This window comes from Eretmochelys imbricata, chromosome 16 (genome assembly GCF_965152235.1).
Source record: "Eretmochelys imbricata isolate rEreImb1 chromosome 16, rEreImb1.hap1, whole genome shotgun sequence".
NCBI classification, from domain to species: Eukaryota; Metazoa; Chordata; order Testudines; family Cheloniidae; genus Eretmochelys; species Eretmochelys imbricata.
In genome coordinates, this window is record NC_135587.1 from 13626849 (window position 1) to 13646035 (window position 19187).

Below are 19187 nucleotides of genomic sequence, written 5' to 3' on the forward strand. Positions count from 1 at the left end.
TTAAAAACCTCTAAGAAAGGAGATTCTACCACCTCCCTAGGTAACGCATTCCAGTTTTTCACCACCCTCATAGTGGAAAAAGTTTTTCCTAATATCCAATATAAACCTCCCCCCCTGCAACTTGAGACCATTACTCCTCGTTCTGTCATCTGCTACCACTGAGAACAGTCTAGAGCCATCCTCTTTGGAACCCCCTTTCAGGTAGTTGAAAGCAGCTATCAAATCCCCCCTCATTCTTCTCTTCTGCAGACTAAACAATCCCAGCTCCCTCAGCCTCTCCTCATAACTCATGTGTTCTAGACCCCTAATCATTTTTGTTGCCCTTTGCTGGACTCTCTCCAATTTATCCACATCCTTCTTGTAGTGTGGGGCCCAAAACTGGACACAGTACTCCAGATGAGGCCTCACCAATGTCGAATAGAGGGGAACGATCACGTCCCTCGATCTGCTCGCTATGCCCCTACTTATACATCCCAAATGCCATTGGCCTTCTTGGCAACAAGGGCACACTGCTGACTCAAATCCAGCTTCTCGTCCACTGTCACCCCTAGGTCCTTTTCCGCAGAAAGAGTTCCCCATCTGTAAAATTGAACCAATAATCCTTTCTTTCTCCTACCCTCTGTGTTGTCCATTTAGATTATAAATTATTTGGGATGTGGACTCTGCTACTTTATGTATGTACAATACCTCATACAATGGGGTCCTGATCTCATTCAGGCCTTTAGGCTCCATTGTAATACAAATAATAAAATACTGGTAAAGAGAGCCAATTGAGAGCTTCAAGTTACCCTCACCGTATGACAAGAATGAGGAAGCGCTCAGTGAATCTTAAAAGACAAATGTAAAAAACAATAAAAAATAAGTCAGTTTTTTTTTCTTTTAGGCATCTGTAACTAACCTTTGGAACTCACTGCCTCATGTTATTCCTGTAGAAGCAATTTATTTAGTAAGATTCATAACCAGGAATTGTCCTTTTGATACAGATACAAACAACACATGGATTTGTGCTAGATAGGCTACACATGGTAAGATCCATCATTCTTCATGCTTTCAAGCAAAATCTGGGATGAGGAAGAAATTTTCCTTCTGTAGGATAATGTTGCAATAGATTCATTAAGGATAGGTTTGTGACTTCTTTAGGAACATATGATATTGGAGACAGGGTACTGGGGATGTCACATCTCTCTACATAAAATATTTCCTACTAAAGGAACATGAGAATTGCTGTACTCTTAAATACAAAGTTTGATCCCCCCGGATACAGCCATTCTGGTTTTTCCTCTAGCAGGCAGAATTATCCCTGTTGAAATGAATGTACCATATTGGCTTTTAAAGAAGCTACAGGGAAAGAATTTCAGGTCTGATCCTGTAGGAGCTGATTTCCTCAGCTGCCATTAGGTCAGTGAGAGTCAAGGGCACTCAGCACTTGACAGGATCAAACCCTAAGTAAATTATCTTTCAGGCAACTTCTTACCTTAGAGGGAGGGAATTCAGAGGGTGAAATACAAAGGCCTATGCACCACTTATGGCCTATTTTGAAGATTTGAGTGTTTAGGCCTTGTGCTTATGCTCTGCTCAGTGGTGAATTGAGCCCTGAAAGCTGAGTCATGAAAGGGGAGACGCACCTGTATTTTCAACTCTGGCTATTGTTCCTTTCCCACCACATCTCTTCAGTTTCTGGCCTAGGGAGAGAAGGGGCAGGTCCCCAAACAAGGGTAGCTAAAGTAATTGGCTTCTTCCAGCAGTATAAAGAGGGATTGCATCTCTAGAGAATGGCCAGCAGGGGCACGCGATACCCCATGTCTCGGCAGCGATTGCTAACATGAGCAGCGGAAGACCAGTCCCAGCCTTTACAGTGTCCAGCTTCCTTCTCCTCTGCATTATTGCCGCTGAGCTGCATTTGGCGAGATTTGCACGACTCTGGATTTGATTGCTGAACCTGAGTGATTGCTATGCACAGTGAGCTTCCTGGGCCAGATGTGAAGAGAAGCTCAATTGCCATCTCAAACAGGACCCAAGTTCTTCTAAATCAGGGGTGGGCAAACTTTTTGGCCTGAGGGCCACATTGGGGTTCCAAAACTGTATGGAAGGCTGGGTAGGGAAGGCTGTGCCTCCCCAAACAGCCTGGCCCCCATCCCCTCTCACTTCCCAGCTCCTGACTGCCCCCCTAAGAACTCCCCACCCATCTAACCCCCCTGCTCCCTGTCCCCTGACCACCCCCTCCTGGGACCCGCTGCCCCTAACTGCCCCCCCGGGACACCACCCCCTATCCAACCCCCCCTGCTCCCTGACTGCCCCGACCCCTATCCACACCCCCGCCCCCCGACAGGCCCCCCAGGACCCCACCCCCTGTCCAACCCCCCGCTAAAGCCCCTTTCAGAATGCGGCCCTGCGAACATGGACGGAGGACGCAAGGAGCAGGGGCAGCCGGAGAGAGGCAGCGGTTTCTGCTTCAAAGTGCCGCTTCTCTCCAGCCGGCTGCGTGGCCGCCCGGTGCTCCTCCTGAGTCCTCCATCCACGTTCGCCATGCTCCCGCCACCTGCACTGCCCGCCTGCTCCCTGGAGGCTGCAGGTGAGCCTACCTCCCTGCTCTCCCCTGTCCCCGCAGTGCAGCCCCCTCCCGCGCTGGTGGCATGGCGCACTGAGGCTGCGGGGGAGGGGCCTGGGGCTAGCCTCCCCAGCCGGGAGCGCAAGGGCCAGGCAGGATGATCCCGTGGGCCTGATGTGGCCCACCTCTGCTCTAAATAGTTCAAGCCAAGGAGGGTCAGTCAAGCTCTAATTGGCATTGCCACAAGCTGTCACTTTCTTTTCCTGCAATCAAACATCACTCGAAAGGTGCAGAATTCTTTCCTGCCTTCTGTAAATACCAATGAAAACTCTTTCCGGACCGACCCTTTCCACTGAAAGCCACGCTGATTGGTATAAGTCGGGAGCCCCTACATCAGCCCTAAAGGGAAGCTGCTTTTGGGACTCTCAGCTGATCCAAAGAGCTTGTACAAGCAATGATCAGAAAAATTCAAATCCCACTGTATTTTAAAGGAAAACCACCCCTGTCTTGGGGGGTAAGATTGGACTTTTTCTGCTCTGTCCAGCCTTCTGAAAGCTCAAGCCTTTCTGGTCATGCTGTATGCAGTCAGTATTGCTGGGGGGATATGTCTTTGATCTAACTTTGTATTCCCTGATCTACCAACTGGCTGGTAGGTGAGTTCTCTCCGGGTACGTCTACACTGCAGCTCAGAGTGCACTTCCCAACACAGACAGACAGGCGAGCTAGCTCTGGTTGAGCAAGCAGTGTAGCTGCTTGAGCTAAACATAGCTGTGTCATGGGGGGTAGCATGAGCGGCAGCTTGGCTAAACTGCCAAAATACACACCCAGAGGGTCTGGATGGGTGTGTACTCATGTCGCTAACTAAGCTGGCACTTGTGCTACCCTGCCATGGTTAGAGCACCAGCTTGAACAGAGGTAGCCTGTCTACCCACGTGGGGCAGCATGCTCCCAGCTGCAGTGTGAACATTCCCTCAGTGTCACGGGCAGCATCGGATCCCTCAACTTCTGTTCGTTACCCTCATTATCACTTCACATCTACACAAAATTACAGATCTTCAGGGTGTTTCTTCTTTGACATACACAGTGCACTTTGCGGTGCTCTAGAAATATTAATGTGACAGGCAGCTTCTGGCTTTCTGGTTTAATACCCTCTCTTTCCTCTCTCTGCCTATATTCCAGTAAAGACTTCAGCTATAAGCAGCAAAGCTTCTCTTTAGGTTGCTGTGACCCAATTTTAAAACAGAATGAAAGCTGGCATTCGGTGCCTGACTCAGACTTTCTGTAGCACTGCTGGTGGTTCTCCACAAGCTGTCAGCAACTTATGCAAGAGGCAAAAGTGTGCGTGGGGGGGAAATCAACACGTAACTTTTGTCCTCATTGGAGCCTCCAATGCCTTGTCTAAGCTGTGATATTTGTCTGTTGCTGATAAAGGGGGTTACCAATGGATGCCGCTGATCCAGTGATAGATATGGTTTTAGATGCAAGAATAGACAAGGGCAAACCACGGTCAACAACTGTGCAGGTTTTAACCACGGCTTACAAATTGGTTTGTCCTTGGCTATCTCATTGCTGACCCCTATTGCATTCCCACTGCTGACACCTAGGTGTTTTTCACATTATGGTCAAGGCTACAGACTTCTTTGTTTTCTCCTCTGATTTCTACTTCTTGGGATTCTTACTGCTTGAATGTATTACGGCTCATGGCTGAGTGATGCAAAGCATGCTGCAGATGTGGTCTGTCTCTTTAGCACCTCCTGCTGGCCTCTGGACAGACTCAAACCTTGTTCTCGTCCACATGGCCGTATAGTGCTCCTCCAGTATGTTGGAGGTGTTGGGAGTCTTTTTAATCATAATCTTTAACTTCAGGCACCACAAGTGGCAGTCTGTCTGTGCTCAGACCTGCTTTGTAACCTGCTGGCTTTCAAAACACTGCTCTGAGCAAAACAGGAGTAGCATTAAGTTGTCTGTTTTCTTTTCTCAGTATGTGCCAATAACCAACATTTGTTTGTATTTGCCTCCCAATCTCAGGGTTTTCCTGGCGATTTTGGTGAACGAGGACCTCCAGGCATAGATGGGAACCCAGTAAGTTGCAAAGTCTTCAGTAGACTTTTTGCTTCTAACTCTTGCTGCTCCATTTTACACCCCGTTGTGCTATGTTGTGCTGGGTGCCTAGAATCTGAAGGAAGCTCTCTGCTGAAGCTGTCTTGGAAGTTCACAGGCAGCTGTCAGTCTGTTGTTTTAGATCCCTCTGAAAAGCCCTTCCATCTCTTACATAAACTGCTTGTTCCAGTGTTTCAGTTAAGAGGTCATTGTAGTGCCATCTGCATCCCATTTCCCTCTCTGCCCCCTCCATTGCTTCTCCTGCACCCCAGTCCTGTGGAGCACTTTCTTCCCATAGGGATATAATTGTAGGGAATTTAGCGTGGGTGTGAGGAATGATGTTGCTCTTAACCAGTGCTGAACTGGAGCCGGTTTGCACCGGTTCACTAGAACCAGTTGTTAAATTTAGAAGCCCTTTTAGACCTGGTTGTTCGCGAGGGACAACCGGTTCTAAAAGGGCTTCTAAATTTAACCGGCCAAAAGTGGTGCCTTAGGTGCCGACTCCACAGGTGCTGCATCCCTGGAGCACCCACGGGGAAAATTTGGTGGGTGCAGAGCACCCATCGGCAGCTCCCCGCCCCACCCCCCGCCCCAGCTCACCTCACCTCCACTCCGCCTCCTCCCCTGAATGCGCCACCCCGCTCTGCTTCTCCACCCCCTCCCCCCCGCGGCTTCCCGCGAATCAGCTGTTCGCGTGGGAAGCCGGGGCGGCTTCCCGCTCAGGCCCAGGGAGGCAGAGTGGAGGTGAGCTCAGGGGGGGGCGAGGAGGGCCGCCCGCGCTGCAGCAGGTAACCCGGGGGGGGGGGGGGAACTGCTTCCCGCCCCAGCTCTCCTCTGCCACCCTCAGCCTGAGTGTAAAGCCGTGGCCTGCTTCTCCGTCCTCCCCTGCTTCCCGCTGAACAGCTGATTTGTGGGAAGCCAGGGTGAGGGTGGGGTGGGGTACCGCGGAGAAGCAGAGCAGGGCGGTGCGTTCAGGGGAGGAGGTGGAGATGAGCTGGGGCCGGGCGCGGGGCGGGGAGCTGCCGGTGGGTGCTCTGCACCCACCAAATTCTCCCTGTGGGTGCTCCAGCCCCAGAGCACCCAAGGAGTCGGTGCCTAAGGCGCCACTTTTGATGTGGTCAGTGGGGGAGCAGCCTCTCCCACGCCCCTAGGAGCCAGAGGGACCTGCCGGATGTTTCCTGGGAGCTGCCCCAGGTAAGCAGCGCCGGGACTCCCCACCTCGCCCCCCGGCAGGTGCCTCTGGCTCTTAGGGGTGGGGTGAGCACCCACTACGGTGGCCCACAAGACCCTCCTGCCCGGTTCTGGGGGCAGTCAGGGAATAGGGGAAGGGGGTGGATGGGGCAGGAGTCCGGGGGGGGGACATCAAGGAACGCGGGGGGGTTGGATGGGGCGGGAGTCCCAGGGGGCGGGGGTGGGCAACGACCCCCTTGAGGAGTGAGGAGGGAACTTGTTGTTAAGATTTTGGCAGCTCATCACTGCTCTTAACTGACTTGACATGCAACTGTCAATATTATCCTTCGTAACAGTTTGTGCTCTCTGGGCCTGATCTGGAGCTCACTAAGGTCACTGAGTCAAGAGAGAGACTCCCTTTGATCTTGGGATCAGGGCCTATATAGGCCTCCTAGGAAAATTGGCCCCAAACTGGCAAGTGACATTTTGGCTTTTACAGCCACTCCTGGTTTCTCTCATTTTAAAATTCCAGGATCCTGATTTGATCTGGTTTCACTTGGCCATTGCTGCTTGTGGGAACAGCTTGGGGGTTCTGGAAGGCTGTATGTTTAACAGCAGAGATATGAAGCAGGCAATTGTTTCAGAGAATGGTACATGCCCATTGTTATCTGTTCTGTCCTTGGAGTATCAGGGCAGGCATTCAGCAGCACTGATTCTCCTAAGCTTGTACTACAAGTGCAAGGGGTTGTTCTCCTAACAACCTCCTTTCTATTGCATCTCATTTGCCTGATGCTGGTAAATGAGCTAACACCCTGCCACATGTCTCCGGCCATCGGATCATTAATAAATGTGTGTCTAGAGTATTTGGAGGAAGCTCTAAGATCCTCTCTCTTTTAAAGTGAATTTTAAATACCTGTTCAAAGGTGCCAAATTGCTAGCTCTGGAGCTTCTATCTATGGACCAGATACTGCACAGGAAATGACTTCACACCTCCCTACTCTTGTGTCCCAACTCTGACCTGGAGCAAGTGTCTCCAGACCATTCAGTTCTTGGTCTCTCCTATATTTTCAAATTTCCCTTACTGGGTTTTTAAGAAGTGGTCTTGTCCTGCTGGAATTGGACTGAGATCACCAATTCATTTCACATAGGCCACTGAACAACTGGATGTTGGTACTATTTAATCACTGTTTGAGCAGAGCAAAATAATTAATAAGAAATAAGGTGTTCACCGCTTTTTTTCCTGCTCACAACATATTTCCTAGCAGATTGCAGACTTTCTCAAAAGTATTAGTTATTCATGGATGTCTTTGCCAATTCTCCTCCCGATTTGTTTATGAACAGTTCTTGGTCAATCTTTCAAATACACACTGCACTGGTTATTTACACAAGTCACTGGTATTGTTTCTGTTCCCTGACTGGATGATTTGTATAAGTAACCCTTAAAGCGCACATTTTGAAATTTCCATTCAGCGTAAAATTCAGTTTCTGCAAGCATTTTCTGCTAGTCAGGCTTGATTGCTCCAGCTTTAGTGCAAAGTGAAAACATAAGAGTCCTGAACGCAGTTGATTCAATGTTTTTGATTCCTAAAAAGTATTCTTGGAATTTTTTCCCCCACTGTTCAGTGAGCTCTGGCAACTCCTACATGGGTTAGTTTTGAATCAATGACCTAGCAATGAAAGGCTATAGATATTACCAATCCTTTAAGACAACCAGTCCTTTAGGAAGGTCTGAGCTCCTGATCTATGTTCAGAGAGATGTTCTCTTTTCCAAGAACACACTTTTAAGTTTCCAAGACATCGAAGGCCCATTCTGAAGATGTGTTTAAAAACAGCTGAATGCCAACTCCCAAAGTATTAGAGAGATCCTAGGAAAGTAAATGTCCTCTCCATTTAATTCATCCAGAAGGATCACTCTGCTTTCATCTTATCAATGGCCTTTAAATATTAATGTGCCTCAGAGATTACGGAATGAAAACAGAATGTTTTGGCTTATTTGAAGGGAGGTTCATGAGGTCACGAGCAGAGTCACAGACACAGAAAAATTCCGGAAAGTCTGCGTGTGGAACTCACAAATACGCCACGTTCGCTAGGTGAAACGTGGCTAAATCACAGGCTGGCAGCTATGGGTCCTGAGCTGCCCCTTCCTGTGTCTGATCCACCGAGCTGCCTCAGCATCTGTACCATACTGTACTGTTCCTTTCTCTGCTGCTGCACGGGAATGACTGGTGCGGTCTGCGTCTCATCCTCTTTCCATTCATCTCATACAGTGAAAGGAGCTAGTCTACCGCAAGTCTCCTCCTGCCAGCTTCCTGAGAACTGTTAAGCCATCACATTCCATATCCCCCACTCCCCTGATCTCTGGCCATTTAAATGAGTTGTAAAATCATAGGAACTGGACATGGGAAACAATGATTAGCTCGCCTCATCTATCTCCTGACCCAGAGCTAGAGTCAAGCACCACAGGAGAGCATGGAGTCGGATTTCCAGGCTATGCACCTCTCTCTCTCATAAGCAGGAGATGATAATAAATCTGGGGAACTGTTAGTGGTCACGCTATTGTTGTGGATAACCTAGCCAGAAAAGATAAAGGTTGATGCAGCCAAGGCACCAGTGAAACCTCTGCTTTCCTTTCGTAGGGCAGGGAAAGGCTGGCATGCGTGACTAACCCACCACCCCCTCTCCTTCCCAAGCAGGAAAACCTTGTGGTATGTTTTGACAATTGGCTCCAGCCTCACTCAGTCCCTGGACACTAAAGTGCCCCTTCTCCTGAGGTATACTCACTGTGATATAGCTCGGGTATCCAACCGGTCACACCAGTAACAAGGAGCATAGAATAAAAATTAACCCCCCCATCCCTTACAGCAGGGGACATAGAACCCATCAGGAATCCAGAAAATGAGGTCGTACTTCTATTCCCTGGCTGGATAATATCGAGTATCTTTCATTTTGTAACTGAACCAGGCAAAAAAGGGCTACGACTACTGAACTTTTAAAGGAGACCTTATCCCAGAAGCTCCAATGATCTTGAAATCCCACCCAAGAGAACAAAGCTTTAACAGATGTCCAAAATATGCAGGAAAGGAATTTACCATGAAAACCAATTTTAGGTTGGTTGGGATTAGTGTGTGTGTGTGTGTGTGTGTGTGTGTGTGTGTGAAAAAGTCCTTTTCTCCATTTTCCGTAAAATAAACACATTTCCTTCCTCAGAATAGATCAGTACACTTAAGCAGGCAGGTAGGTCCTTCTTTCAACAAAGTTCACTTTCTCCACCAAACAAGCTCACAGTAAGCAGAAAAGTAATTGGCACCTTGCACTGTATTGGAAACCATTTAGGATTTTCTCTTAATTTTACAGTAAAAGGGAGTTTTACTATATGGAACTATGTAAAAACGGCTTCCACTGCATGCACATCATAGCCTGGGTAATTCTGTCTACTTTCTTTGATAACCTATCTAGAGTTGGTGTATCTGATCCAAAACAGATTATATAAAAAATTGCAATGTGGAAGGAATATATTACTATTTTGTATGAGAGTAGCTGCTAGAGGCTAAAGGGATTGTGCTAAAGTCTGTACATGTGCATAGTAAGACCTAAAGATTTACAGTCTAAATATTTGTGGCAGAATTGAAGTGTTATCCCCATTTTCAGATGGAGAACTGAGGCACAGGGGGTTTAAGTGTCTTGCCCAAAGTTACAGAGGGCCAGATTTTCAAAGGTATTTATGCACCTAAAGGTCCAAGGCAGGGAAGGTCATATCTTTCATTGGACTGACTTCTGTTGGTGAAAGAGACAAGCTTTTGAGCGCTACATGATTCCAATGGGAGTTAGGCACCTAATCTGCTTAAGTGCTGAGTGAGATTTTTCAGAAGTGCCTGTCTGCTGCTTTAGGTGCCTAAATGCCTTTAAAAATCTGTCCCCTGGCAACTGCATGGTGGAGCTGGGAATTGAGCCCATATCTCCTGAGCGCCAGCCCAGTGCCTTAACCACAAACCTAGTCAGCATCTCTGTTTTGCTAAATGGTTGGCTCTGTTACTGAGAGTCCAGTAAGAGTAGCTGGCTCTTTCCAAGGTTACCTGCATACAGGGCATCCATAGTGGATGATAAACAGTAGAGGGCACAGGGTGAATAGGGAATCCTGTTGTTTTGACACAGTCACACCAAAATGCATAGTATACTGCCGATTGCCTATTTGAAACTATCAACCATATCTTCTATAACAATACCACCTCTGTGTGTGCCTGTGTCTGCCTCTGAGGTGTGCTAGGGAGGGCGGCATCCCTTACAACGTTTGCATCTGACTTTATTGCTGATTACTTGCTCCCTCTGAATAGGCTGGATCTACTAGAGAATACCATCCCTAGCACCCGCCAGTAATGGGTGCTGCTTTCCACTGTGTTATTACAAATGAGTGTCTCGGAAGCGATAGCAGAATCCTGAAAGGATTCCTGCTAAAATGCTCTGGGTGCAAGGCCAGCCTCCCTTTGGAGAAGCTGCTGCAAGTAAAGCCCATTTCCTTTCTGGAAATGAAGAGTTACAAAACACTGTGGACTAGATTGGGGTCAGCAGCTGCATGAAGCGAGGGAAGAGGAGTTGAAAGGAGTCACCCTCTTTCCCTGACACCTCCATGCAGAGGCTGCCAGTACTGGACTGTCTCTAGAGCAGCCCTGTCCTGCCCTTTCCGGTAGTCAGCAGTGTTGACCCCCACGTGCAATGGGAGGTGCTACATGCTGTGCCCAGTCCCACTCCTCTTCTCGTCTGCGGGCCCCCATGCAGCAACTACTTAGCCCTGCATGCACAAGAGATCATGCTTCTTAGTAGCAACCTCCTCACTGGAGACAGCCCCAAAATGTGCCCAGATTGCAACCCTGTTTTCTTCCAGGTGGTCTCTTGTGACCGATTTCATTGCACGATTGTTCCCATTTTACAGAGGGGCAAACTGAGTCACAGAGGTGCCATGACTTGCCTGATGTCACTCAGGAAGCTGGTGGCAGAGCTGGGGATGGAACCCAGATCTCCCAGCCCGAGTCGTGCCTTCACACCCTATTAGACGTCATGGCCTGTAACCACTCACCTCCCTGCCTGCACGCCCTAGGGCTAAAGGAACTGCTCCCATATCCTTCCCACCAAGCTCTGCTCATCCCTTTTAACTCCCCTTCCCTCCTTCCTTTTCCCTGGCTGCTCCCCCTTCCATCCCATCCTCTCTGTCCAGTTCCCTTCCTCCCCGGTTTTCCTTTCCCTTCTCATCTGCCACCCTTTCCCTGTCCTCCCTTCTCCTGCCCCTCCCCCTCAAACACCCAGTGAAACGCTCCCTTTATCCTGCCTGCTCCTAGGAGGGGAAGCCAGTCTCAGCGCATAACTGCAGGGACTGCAGGAGAACAACAAGTAGCCTTCTGTCTGAGGGCCTGCCCTCCTTCATTAACATGCTTTCTGAAGATGGAAGCTCTAGATTGCTCAGGCTGTTGGAATGGGGGGGCGGGTGCAAGGGGGAGGCTGGTCTTTTCCTTCAAGACCTTGAAACACTGAGCCACTTTTCAGCCTCTGTTTGTCTAAAAAGAGTCTGTAACGGTGTTGGTCTCTTTCCTTTTAGGGAGAATTGGGAGCCCTGGGTCCTCCTGGAGTTCATGGACTCATTGTAAGTACGAAAACAAATGGAGCTTTGGCTTCTGAGGGCTTTAACCCTTTCAGGGCACTGCAATCACACACCATTTTTCTTCTTCCTCCTCCTCTTGTGAGGGAGACTCAGGGGGATGTGACTCTTCTTTTTATGGGGGAGAGGAAGATTAAAACTCTAGGGGGAGGTGCCAAAGTGGGATGAGGAAGTGGAGGTGATAATTTCAGGTATATAACTTTTTTAGGCACAAGGTAGTCCTTGAGAATTTAGCCCTGCGTGTCCTCTGTGACTTCCCCTTTTGGTGACATTTACCAGTCTATTTCTTTAAAGATAGGATCATGCATTTATTCCTGGTAAGAGTCTGTTTTCTTCCTTAAAAACAGACCCTCTAACCAGTAATGTCAGGAAACTAAATTGTTTGATCAAGGAAGGATGCCTGGTTCCTGGACAGTGAAATTATTGCATGAAGGAGTACCCTGACATTAGGGAATGTAACTACCCTCCTCTCACAAACACACAGCTCAAATCTGCCCTCTGTTACACCCTCATTGACTTCAGCAGGGCATGAGCTGGTTTAACAGAGGGTGATATTTTACCCACAAACCTTTGTGCACTGAAGTGAGCATATGCCCTACGTGCTCTCTCTGATCTTGGATTGGCACTCTTACTTTTACTTTTTTAGGGCTGTGATTTTGTTTGGAGCCATTTCCCTCAATACACAAGAAGTGACAAGCTTTTTTATTATTGTTAAGATGACATTTGTTCGAAACAGTCTCCTCTTCGCTGATGGCTAGCTGTGAAATCTGCCATGCAGATTATGAGCAGTTACAAATATCTCCTCATGCCTTGGGGTAATCGTTCATTGTATGACAGTAGCACGCAGATGGCTCAACTGAGATTGGGGCTGCATTATGCTAGGCGCTGCACAACACACAGTAAGGGACAGTCCTTGTCCCAAAAAGCTTACAATCTAAATAGACCAGACAGACAGAGCATGGGAGAAAGACAGTGTAATTATCCCCATTTTATAGATAGGGAACTGCAGTACAAGGATTCGCATAGGGTTACAGAAGAACTGAACCCAGGTCTCCTGAGGTCCAGCCAGTACCGTTAACCACAAGAGAGGAAGTTTTTTTGGAAGTTATGGGAAACCAAAGGACATTACTGTCCGTGCCAGCACAAATGATAGACTTCATCCTGGTCCTATTGTGAGCCATCTTGATTGGCCTTGCTTCCAGTGCAGAAAGGCATTTCTTTCAAATGCTGGCTTTGGGTTGCTAAGGGTGCAGCCTTCAGTTTGCTTCTCTCTTCCCTACTCCTTCCTCTCCCTTCCCAATTGTTCTTTGAAAAGATACAATTTCTGGTGTATGAAGGACCTTTAGAACCGCACACCTCCTCTGTATTCCCACAAACTGGCACTTCATTAAAGCAACTGAGGGGAGAGTCTGTCCAGTTGTGAATCAAAGAGAGGGGCATCACTTCCTAAGAGTTATTTGCTTCAAGACCAGTACCTTGAATGATGACATTTCTCCTTTCCAGAGACTCATTTTATGCTCATGGTTTTTAAAGGGCACCAGTTTCTTCATAAGAATTTTCTCCTCCCATGACAAATATCTGCAATGCCTGGACAGCAAAGATGACTTCACAACTGTTTTCTCCAATTGTTCACCACTCCTGGCTCTTCGAACATCTTTAGCGAGAGCTTCGGTTGATGGACTCCATCTGGATGCTCTCAGGCAATCACAAAAGCTATATCCTTGATCGTCACTCATAAATGCTCCAAGCGCTCTCTTCAGATTGCATGGAGCTACTCCAGGTAAAAAAGGAGACCTATCCCACAGCATAGGCCCATGTGAAATGACCTGAATCAGCCAGTCCTGGAGTACCTTGTGGCTGTCCAAGTCCACCAGGAGATTGTCTAAAGAAGGGCCCAGCATAGGAATGGAACCACATGTGAGATGATTTGAGTTCAGCATTGTGGCTGATAACTAGATCTAACTAAAATCCCCCTAGGAGGCTTTCTTTCCAATCTGGATTTCAAACACAGCTGGTTCCTAGCACTCACACTTCACCATGTGCATCTGCCAAAATAGCCCTGCATTGTGCCCTGGAGAGTGCAGGAAACTTACATGAAGATAACTTGGCAGTGGAGCAGGTCAAAGCTGCGATCCCTATGTAAGTAGGAGCTGTGTTTAGGCTTGGCCATGTTACTGTCCCTTCACTAGCACCTGGTCTCCTTAAAGCGTGCGCTCCCTCTGGCAGGGGTTGTTGAAATAATTGGGCCTGCCAATTTGCCCTAATTGTGAACTCAGTTGGGAGGAGTAAGTGAAAGTTCATGGAATGTCACAATAAACTAGGACAACAAATGTTGATGGGAAAAGGTGCAAAAGCGAGATGGAATGACTGAATTAGTCCAAACAAAAAGGCCTACTGATATAATTCAAGGACTGTGTTAAGATAATGCCTGGTAAATAAGAAAGTGTCAGACCAAGAATCGAATAAACAAATTTGGTGTGTCAGAAATTAGGCTTGTTGGTGGACAAAATAATGACGAGATGGGCTATTCCACCCATCCCTCCCCTTTTGGGGTCCCCAAAAAGAGACTTTAGAGAGAAAAGCTGGCTATCATGATGCTGTCTGACTGAAAGATGAGAGATCAGGAAGGAGCAAGCTTCACCCTCATGGCTACCATCTCCTGGGATCCTAGGCTTTCTTCACCCTAATCCTGAAAGATGTCTTGACCAGACCAGGCCATAGAGAGGCAGCCAAATGACACGGCCACCTCCTCCAGCTCCTGCTAAATCCCAGCCAACACCTTGGATGTGAGACTTTGTCCCTGTTCCCCTACCAACACCCCATGAGTCCTTTTTCCTTCCTCACCTTATTTCTTCTCTTTCCTGGCTCCTTTTTTTCTTCTGTTTAATAAGGGTCTGGCTCAGCTGGCCAAGACTGCATATTTTTCTGCGCTGCTGTGAGCCTGTGGCCCGAAAGGCAGCTAAATGCAATGCCCTAAACAGCCTGACAAGTTTGCCTGGTCTCGGAGTAGCTGATAAGACTGTACGCTTGTCCTGGGTTTTTTCCAGCAGTGAGGTTGCAGGTGAAAGTCAACACCAGAGACAGAAGGTGAATTTTCAATCTTTGCTGTTCTCTTCTCTCCCGTTGTGCGTCTGTCTGTCTGGTTTTGTCCTCTGAGGAAAGAGGATTGGACTTCAACAACAACAACAGCTCCAGCCCATTTCAACAAACTTTTTCCCCGAAAAGGACAGTTATTACCATCTTTGATACCATCTAAAAGATTGTCAAACAAGGGGGCTTTTCTGTCTAAAAACTCTCCAGCTAAAAGGGAAGAGAACAAGGGATACTGTTACAAAGAAAACCTTATTTAATCACATACATTTCAAATGCTTTAGCTCCTTTTCCTTCTCTTTCTGTATCTTTAATAAAAGGTTATAAAGATTTTTAATGGTGAGTTTGGCATGGTACACGCAGCCTGAGGTCTCTGTATTCTAAACCCTGAACCTTGTTTAACACTATTTAGCATTGGACAGTGACTGGGTTATGTTAACACATATGTCTGATTATGTGTGGGGGCATTATGATTACGGGTTATGTTTGATTTTTGGGGCCTCTTTGTTCCATCTAAATTAATACAACAGGGTCTGTGACTTAGCTGAATTTGAACCATGCATGTCACTTCTTTGCTTTGAAAGCACATAGTTCCTACTTTAGGTTTCTAAAACCCCAGAAAGAGCGACCCACTCCACAAAGGCAAATCTAGGCAGTTTCCATTGGAAAAATCAACACGTTCACACTAGACAATGGTAAGGGATTGTTCTCCTGGCATCCAAGGAGGCTGCTACCATTCAGGATTGGGGCAGTTCTGGGAAACAGGGGCTCCAAAGGGTGGGAGTTTTTCTGGGGGAGAACTTCTCTCTTGCATGCATCTGCAGGCAGAGGAGAGCTCTCTTGATGTCACAGTACTTGCAGAGGATGAGTTGCTTCAGCTCTGTATATAAAATATGAGGAGAGAAGTGAGTTCTTTCTTCGCCCACTTTGTGCAAGGGAGCTTGAGCTAGACATGATTCCAAGCGGTCTGTAATAATCCTCCAGGAGCAGCTGGTTCAGAGAGTGGGTGGGTTATAGGAAACCCTTAGTAAGGCTGACCTAGGAGGGGGCCCCCCAACCTCCTTCCACTCCACCTCATCCCCGTCTCCTTATCATCCCTCCATCCTCCCTGCCACACAGAGTAAGAAAGGGGGAGATGGTGGATCTTCTCTACCCCCATCTCCTCTCTCTTCTCAGCTGGTGGCAAGAGGCTCTTTTCCTAGACCAGGATCAGCAATCTGACTAGGCATGGCTAGGACAGCTTCCTTAAGATGACTTCAATTGTTGGGTTCATGCACTGCGTGTCTTGAAGGCCACATAACTTCACCCTGCCAAACTCCATGCAGTAGTTTCCTCCTGTCCCAGTTCTGAATGCTCAGAGGGCCACAGCCCCATTTTCCAGTGGCTTCCGAGCTCCCTGCAGGGGTTTTTTGCTTTGCTGTTCGAAGGCTGAAGAGCAGAATTAGTTGTAACTGGAGCCTCCTACTTTCGTAATTAACCGTGTGGGTGAGCGCTAAGTAAATGCGTTCCTACAAGAAGCCTTTATGCTAGAAGGTATGAAAAGGGGATCTGTTTTAATACAGCCTCAGCTCAGCACTCACAGTGAGTCTGCAGCCACATGACCTCCTGTTATAGAAATATTCCTCCAGCAAAGGCTTCCCTGTTTATTTACACATTACAGGAGAGCTTGGTGCACTGTATCACTGGCTCCCTTCATGGGGGAGAGAGCAATCAGAAGCCTGTTTGAATACAGACCTGTGAAAGCTTTTTATTTTAATAACATGAACTCTAGCGTCTTTTCTAGCCTGACGCATTAGTGCTACAAGGGTAAAGAGTCCTCACCACAGCAGAATTTCCAGGCGGTTGGAGTATGCCTTTCCCTGACCCTTTTTTTATCCTTCCCCATCTCCTAGTCCTTCTCTCTCCCTTCCACAGATGACAGAAATCAGAGTCGATAGAACTCCAGCATCCTTGCATGTTGCTTTCCTTGCTGGATCCGTGATTGTTTCAATATCCTTTTTTAAAAGCCCCATAAAGCTCCGCTTGAGCCAGAGAAACAACATCAAGCTCTTGAGGACTAAAATACTGTTCCTAAATCTCTGTGGTGATGAGCAGCTCCAGCAAAAATAAACCAGCTTTGACCGGTGCTGAAAAAGTTGCCATCAGCATCTTCCAAGGAACCAGCAAAGTTGTAGCTGTTTCCTCCTGAGAAAGGGAAGAGTACAGCAGAACCTCAGAGTTACAAAACTGACCAGTCAACCACACACCTCATTTGCTGCTGGAAGTACACAATCAGGCAGCAGCAGAGACGACAAAAAAGAAAAAAAGAAAAGCAAATAGAGTACTGGACTGTGTTAAACATAAGCTACGAAAAAAAGGGAAAGCATACTTCTACATAGTAAAGTTTCAAACCTGGACGAAGTCATTGTTCAGTTGTAAACTTTTGAAAGAACAACCCTAACGTTTTGTTCAAAGTTACAAGCACCTCGAATATGGAGGTTGTTTGTAACTCTGAGGTTCCATAGGAAAAAAGAGAAATGGAGTCTGGGTGGGCTTTCACCTCTTCCTTTTGTATGCACAAATACTTGTCTGTAGTGACCGAACTGGAGGTGGAAAATATCCCTTTGGAGTTAGTATTGCAGTGCTAGCCATATGGCTCTAGCTCTAAGTCAGCCCTCTGCAGAGAGCACCTGTGAAATTCAGTTAATAGTACATGAACTGGTATGTTTACTAGACAACAGAGCAGACAAAGTATAATTAAAGCGTGTGTTCTTTCGACCTCATTCATGTGGCTCATGTAATTGTTTAGTGCCACAGATAATGGAAGAGGAAAATCCATCGCTGTTCAAGAACTAAAGAGAATGGGAGAAATTCTGACCCAGAAATCTGACTAAATATTAATCTGGTGCATCTCAGATGAGCTGTAAGATGTACCTCTAGGCCCAACCATTCCCAGTGATTAAACTTTGGTTTCTTAGCAGACTTGTGAAGCTGCAGGCGGCAGCAGCCATGGGCGCATGGTGCTATGTCTCAATTTAAACCCTGTAACTTTCCCAATTATGATACCAATAAGTCCCAAATAAATGCTTGTAATAATATGGTAGAAAATAGCAGCCCTGGGAATGTGCCTTTATACTAGCACTGAAAAAATGCCTCCTCAGCAGAATGTTAGTGTAAATTAAAGTTCTGAATTAACCCAGCCATTTCTCCTCTGGAGTTTAAATGGTTTGCAAAATGCAAATAGTTTGAAAACTCCTTTTTAAAACAATGCCAAAGACAGACTTGTAAATAAACCTCAATCCAGGATTCAAATACAAAGATGTTATTGAATTAAAAGAGGAACAGATTGTTTCAACCTCTGAGGGAGCATTAGGGATTCAGATAGATTGCTATCCCCAAGGAGAGCTCAGGTTTGAAATGTTGGATGCGACAGGAATCGGAGGACCACTTTCTAACTTAACAGGAGCCAGCCATTGTCTCCTCTGCTCTGGGTAGCTCATACCCATGAACGTCAGCTCCATGTGTATCGCATATTGGAATATGATGCTTCATGCACTGTGGGAGATGGCCCTGGATGTGGAAATCTTCTTGAATGAATTGCACCTTTCTCCTCTCCACTGCTGGATTTGAGGAACTTTTGGAGCAGGAGCTCATTTAGAACTTCTGGGATTTCTTCTGGAAAGGACTTTTCACTGCAGATGTCGATCCATCTATAACGCTTCTTTAATCCCCATGGACAGAGTGATGGAAGGAAATCTATCAATTCGCCAGGGCTCATGGTACAACCTCAGTGGTGTTTAAAGCACCGACCACAGTGAATGGTTGAAAATGTAGCAAGGGAGCTGTACAAAGGCAGCTAATGAGCCAGGCCACCCTTGCCAAGATCTCACTAGGTATCCAATAAACTGGGGCTAGGATTTTCAAAGGAATCTAATGAAGTTAGGCACCCAACTCCCATTCAGTTTCAAACTTCCTTAGGCTCTTCTTACAATCCCAGCATAGGAGTCTGCTAAGAGAGCTCAGGGGCTAACAATTTAAGAATAAAGAAACAAGAGAAATAAAAATGCAGCAGGGTATTGGCCTGTTACCTTTGACTGCTTCAGCGTAGCAGTGCTGCTCTGCTACGGAAGTACTTTTTAAACTGTGAAACAGATTATGTGGCAAGCTTTGCAGGAGACGGTACAAAAGTAATTGGGTCAAATTTCAGACCTGCTTCGTTGGAGTTGCACCTGCTTCAACCAGGTCTAGATTTGAGCCTTAGACTTGAATGTAGATCCAAGAATCTGCTGAATTTAATACATAGCTTTCCTAACTTCATATTATTCTCCTTTCTTTGTTAGTCTCCTACCTCCTCCACACCTTCAGCAGCACACATTTTAGATTCTATATGTGTAGAACTTTCTTGGTGTATATTCCTTAGATGTTAATCCCATATTGAGTTTGGGAAGGTAGGTGGTATTCCACCTACTTAATTTCACTGAGTAGATTTCAGCTGGATATATTTCTATAGATAGTCTATATTTCTTATTTTAGGGCCTGTCCTTATTCCCATTGAAACACATGAACTTCTATGGGAGCAGGACCGGAACATTCCTTTGTTCTTCTGGTGTTGTGCATTGCTGAACTGCAACAATTCTCTACACAGTTGGCCGC

At 46.9% G+C, this 19187-nt stretch overlaps 1 protein-coding gene across 1 annotated transcript in view; it reads left to right on the plus strand.

Moving 5' to 3' along the window:
* The window catches only part of COL27A1 (collagen type XXVII alpha 1 chain), a 244484-nt gene that overhangs the window by 106297 nt on the left and 119000 nt on the right, over positions 1-19187 (plus strand). Inside the window, exons 13-14 of the mRNA XM_077836249.1 lie at positions 4577-4630; positions 11406-11450. Coding sequence (XP_077692375.1) covers positions 4577-4630; positions 11406-11450 — 99 coding nt within the window. The remainder of the gene's footprint in view (positions 1-4576; positions 4631-11405; positions 11451-19187) is intronic.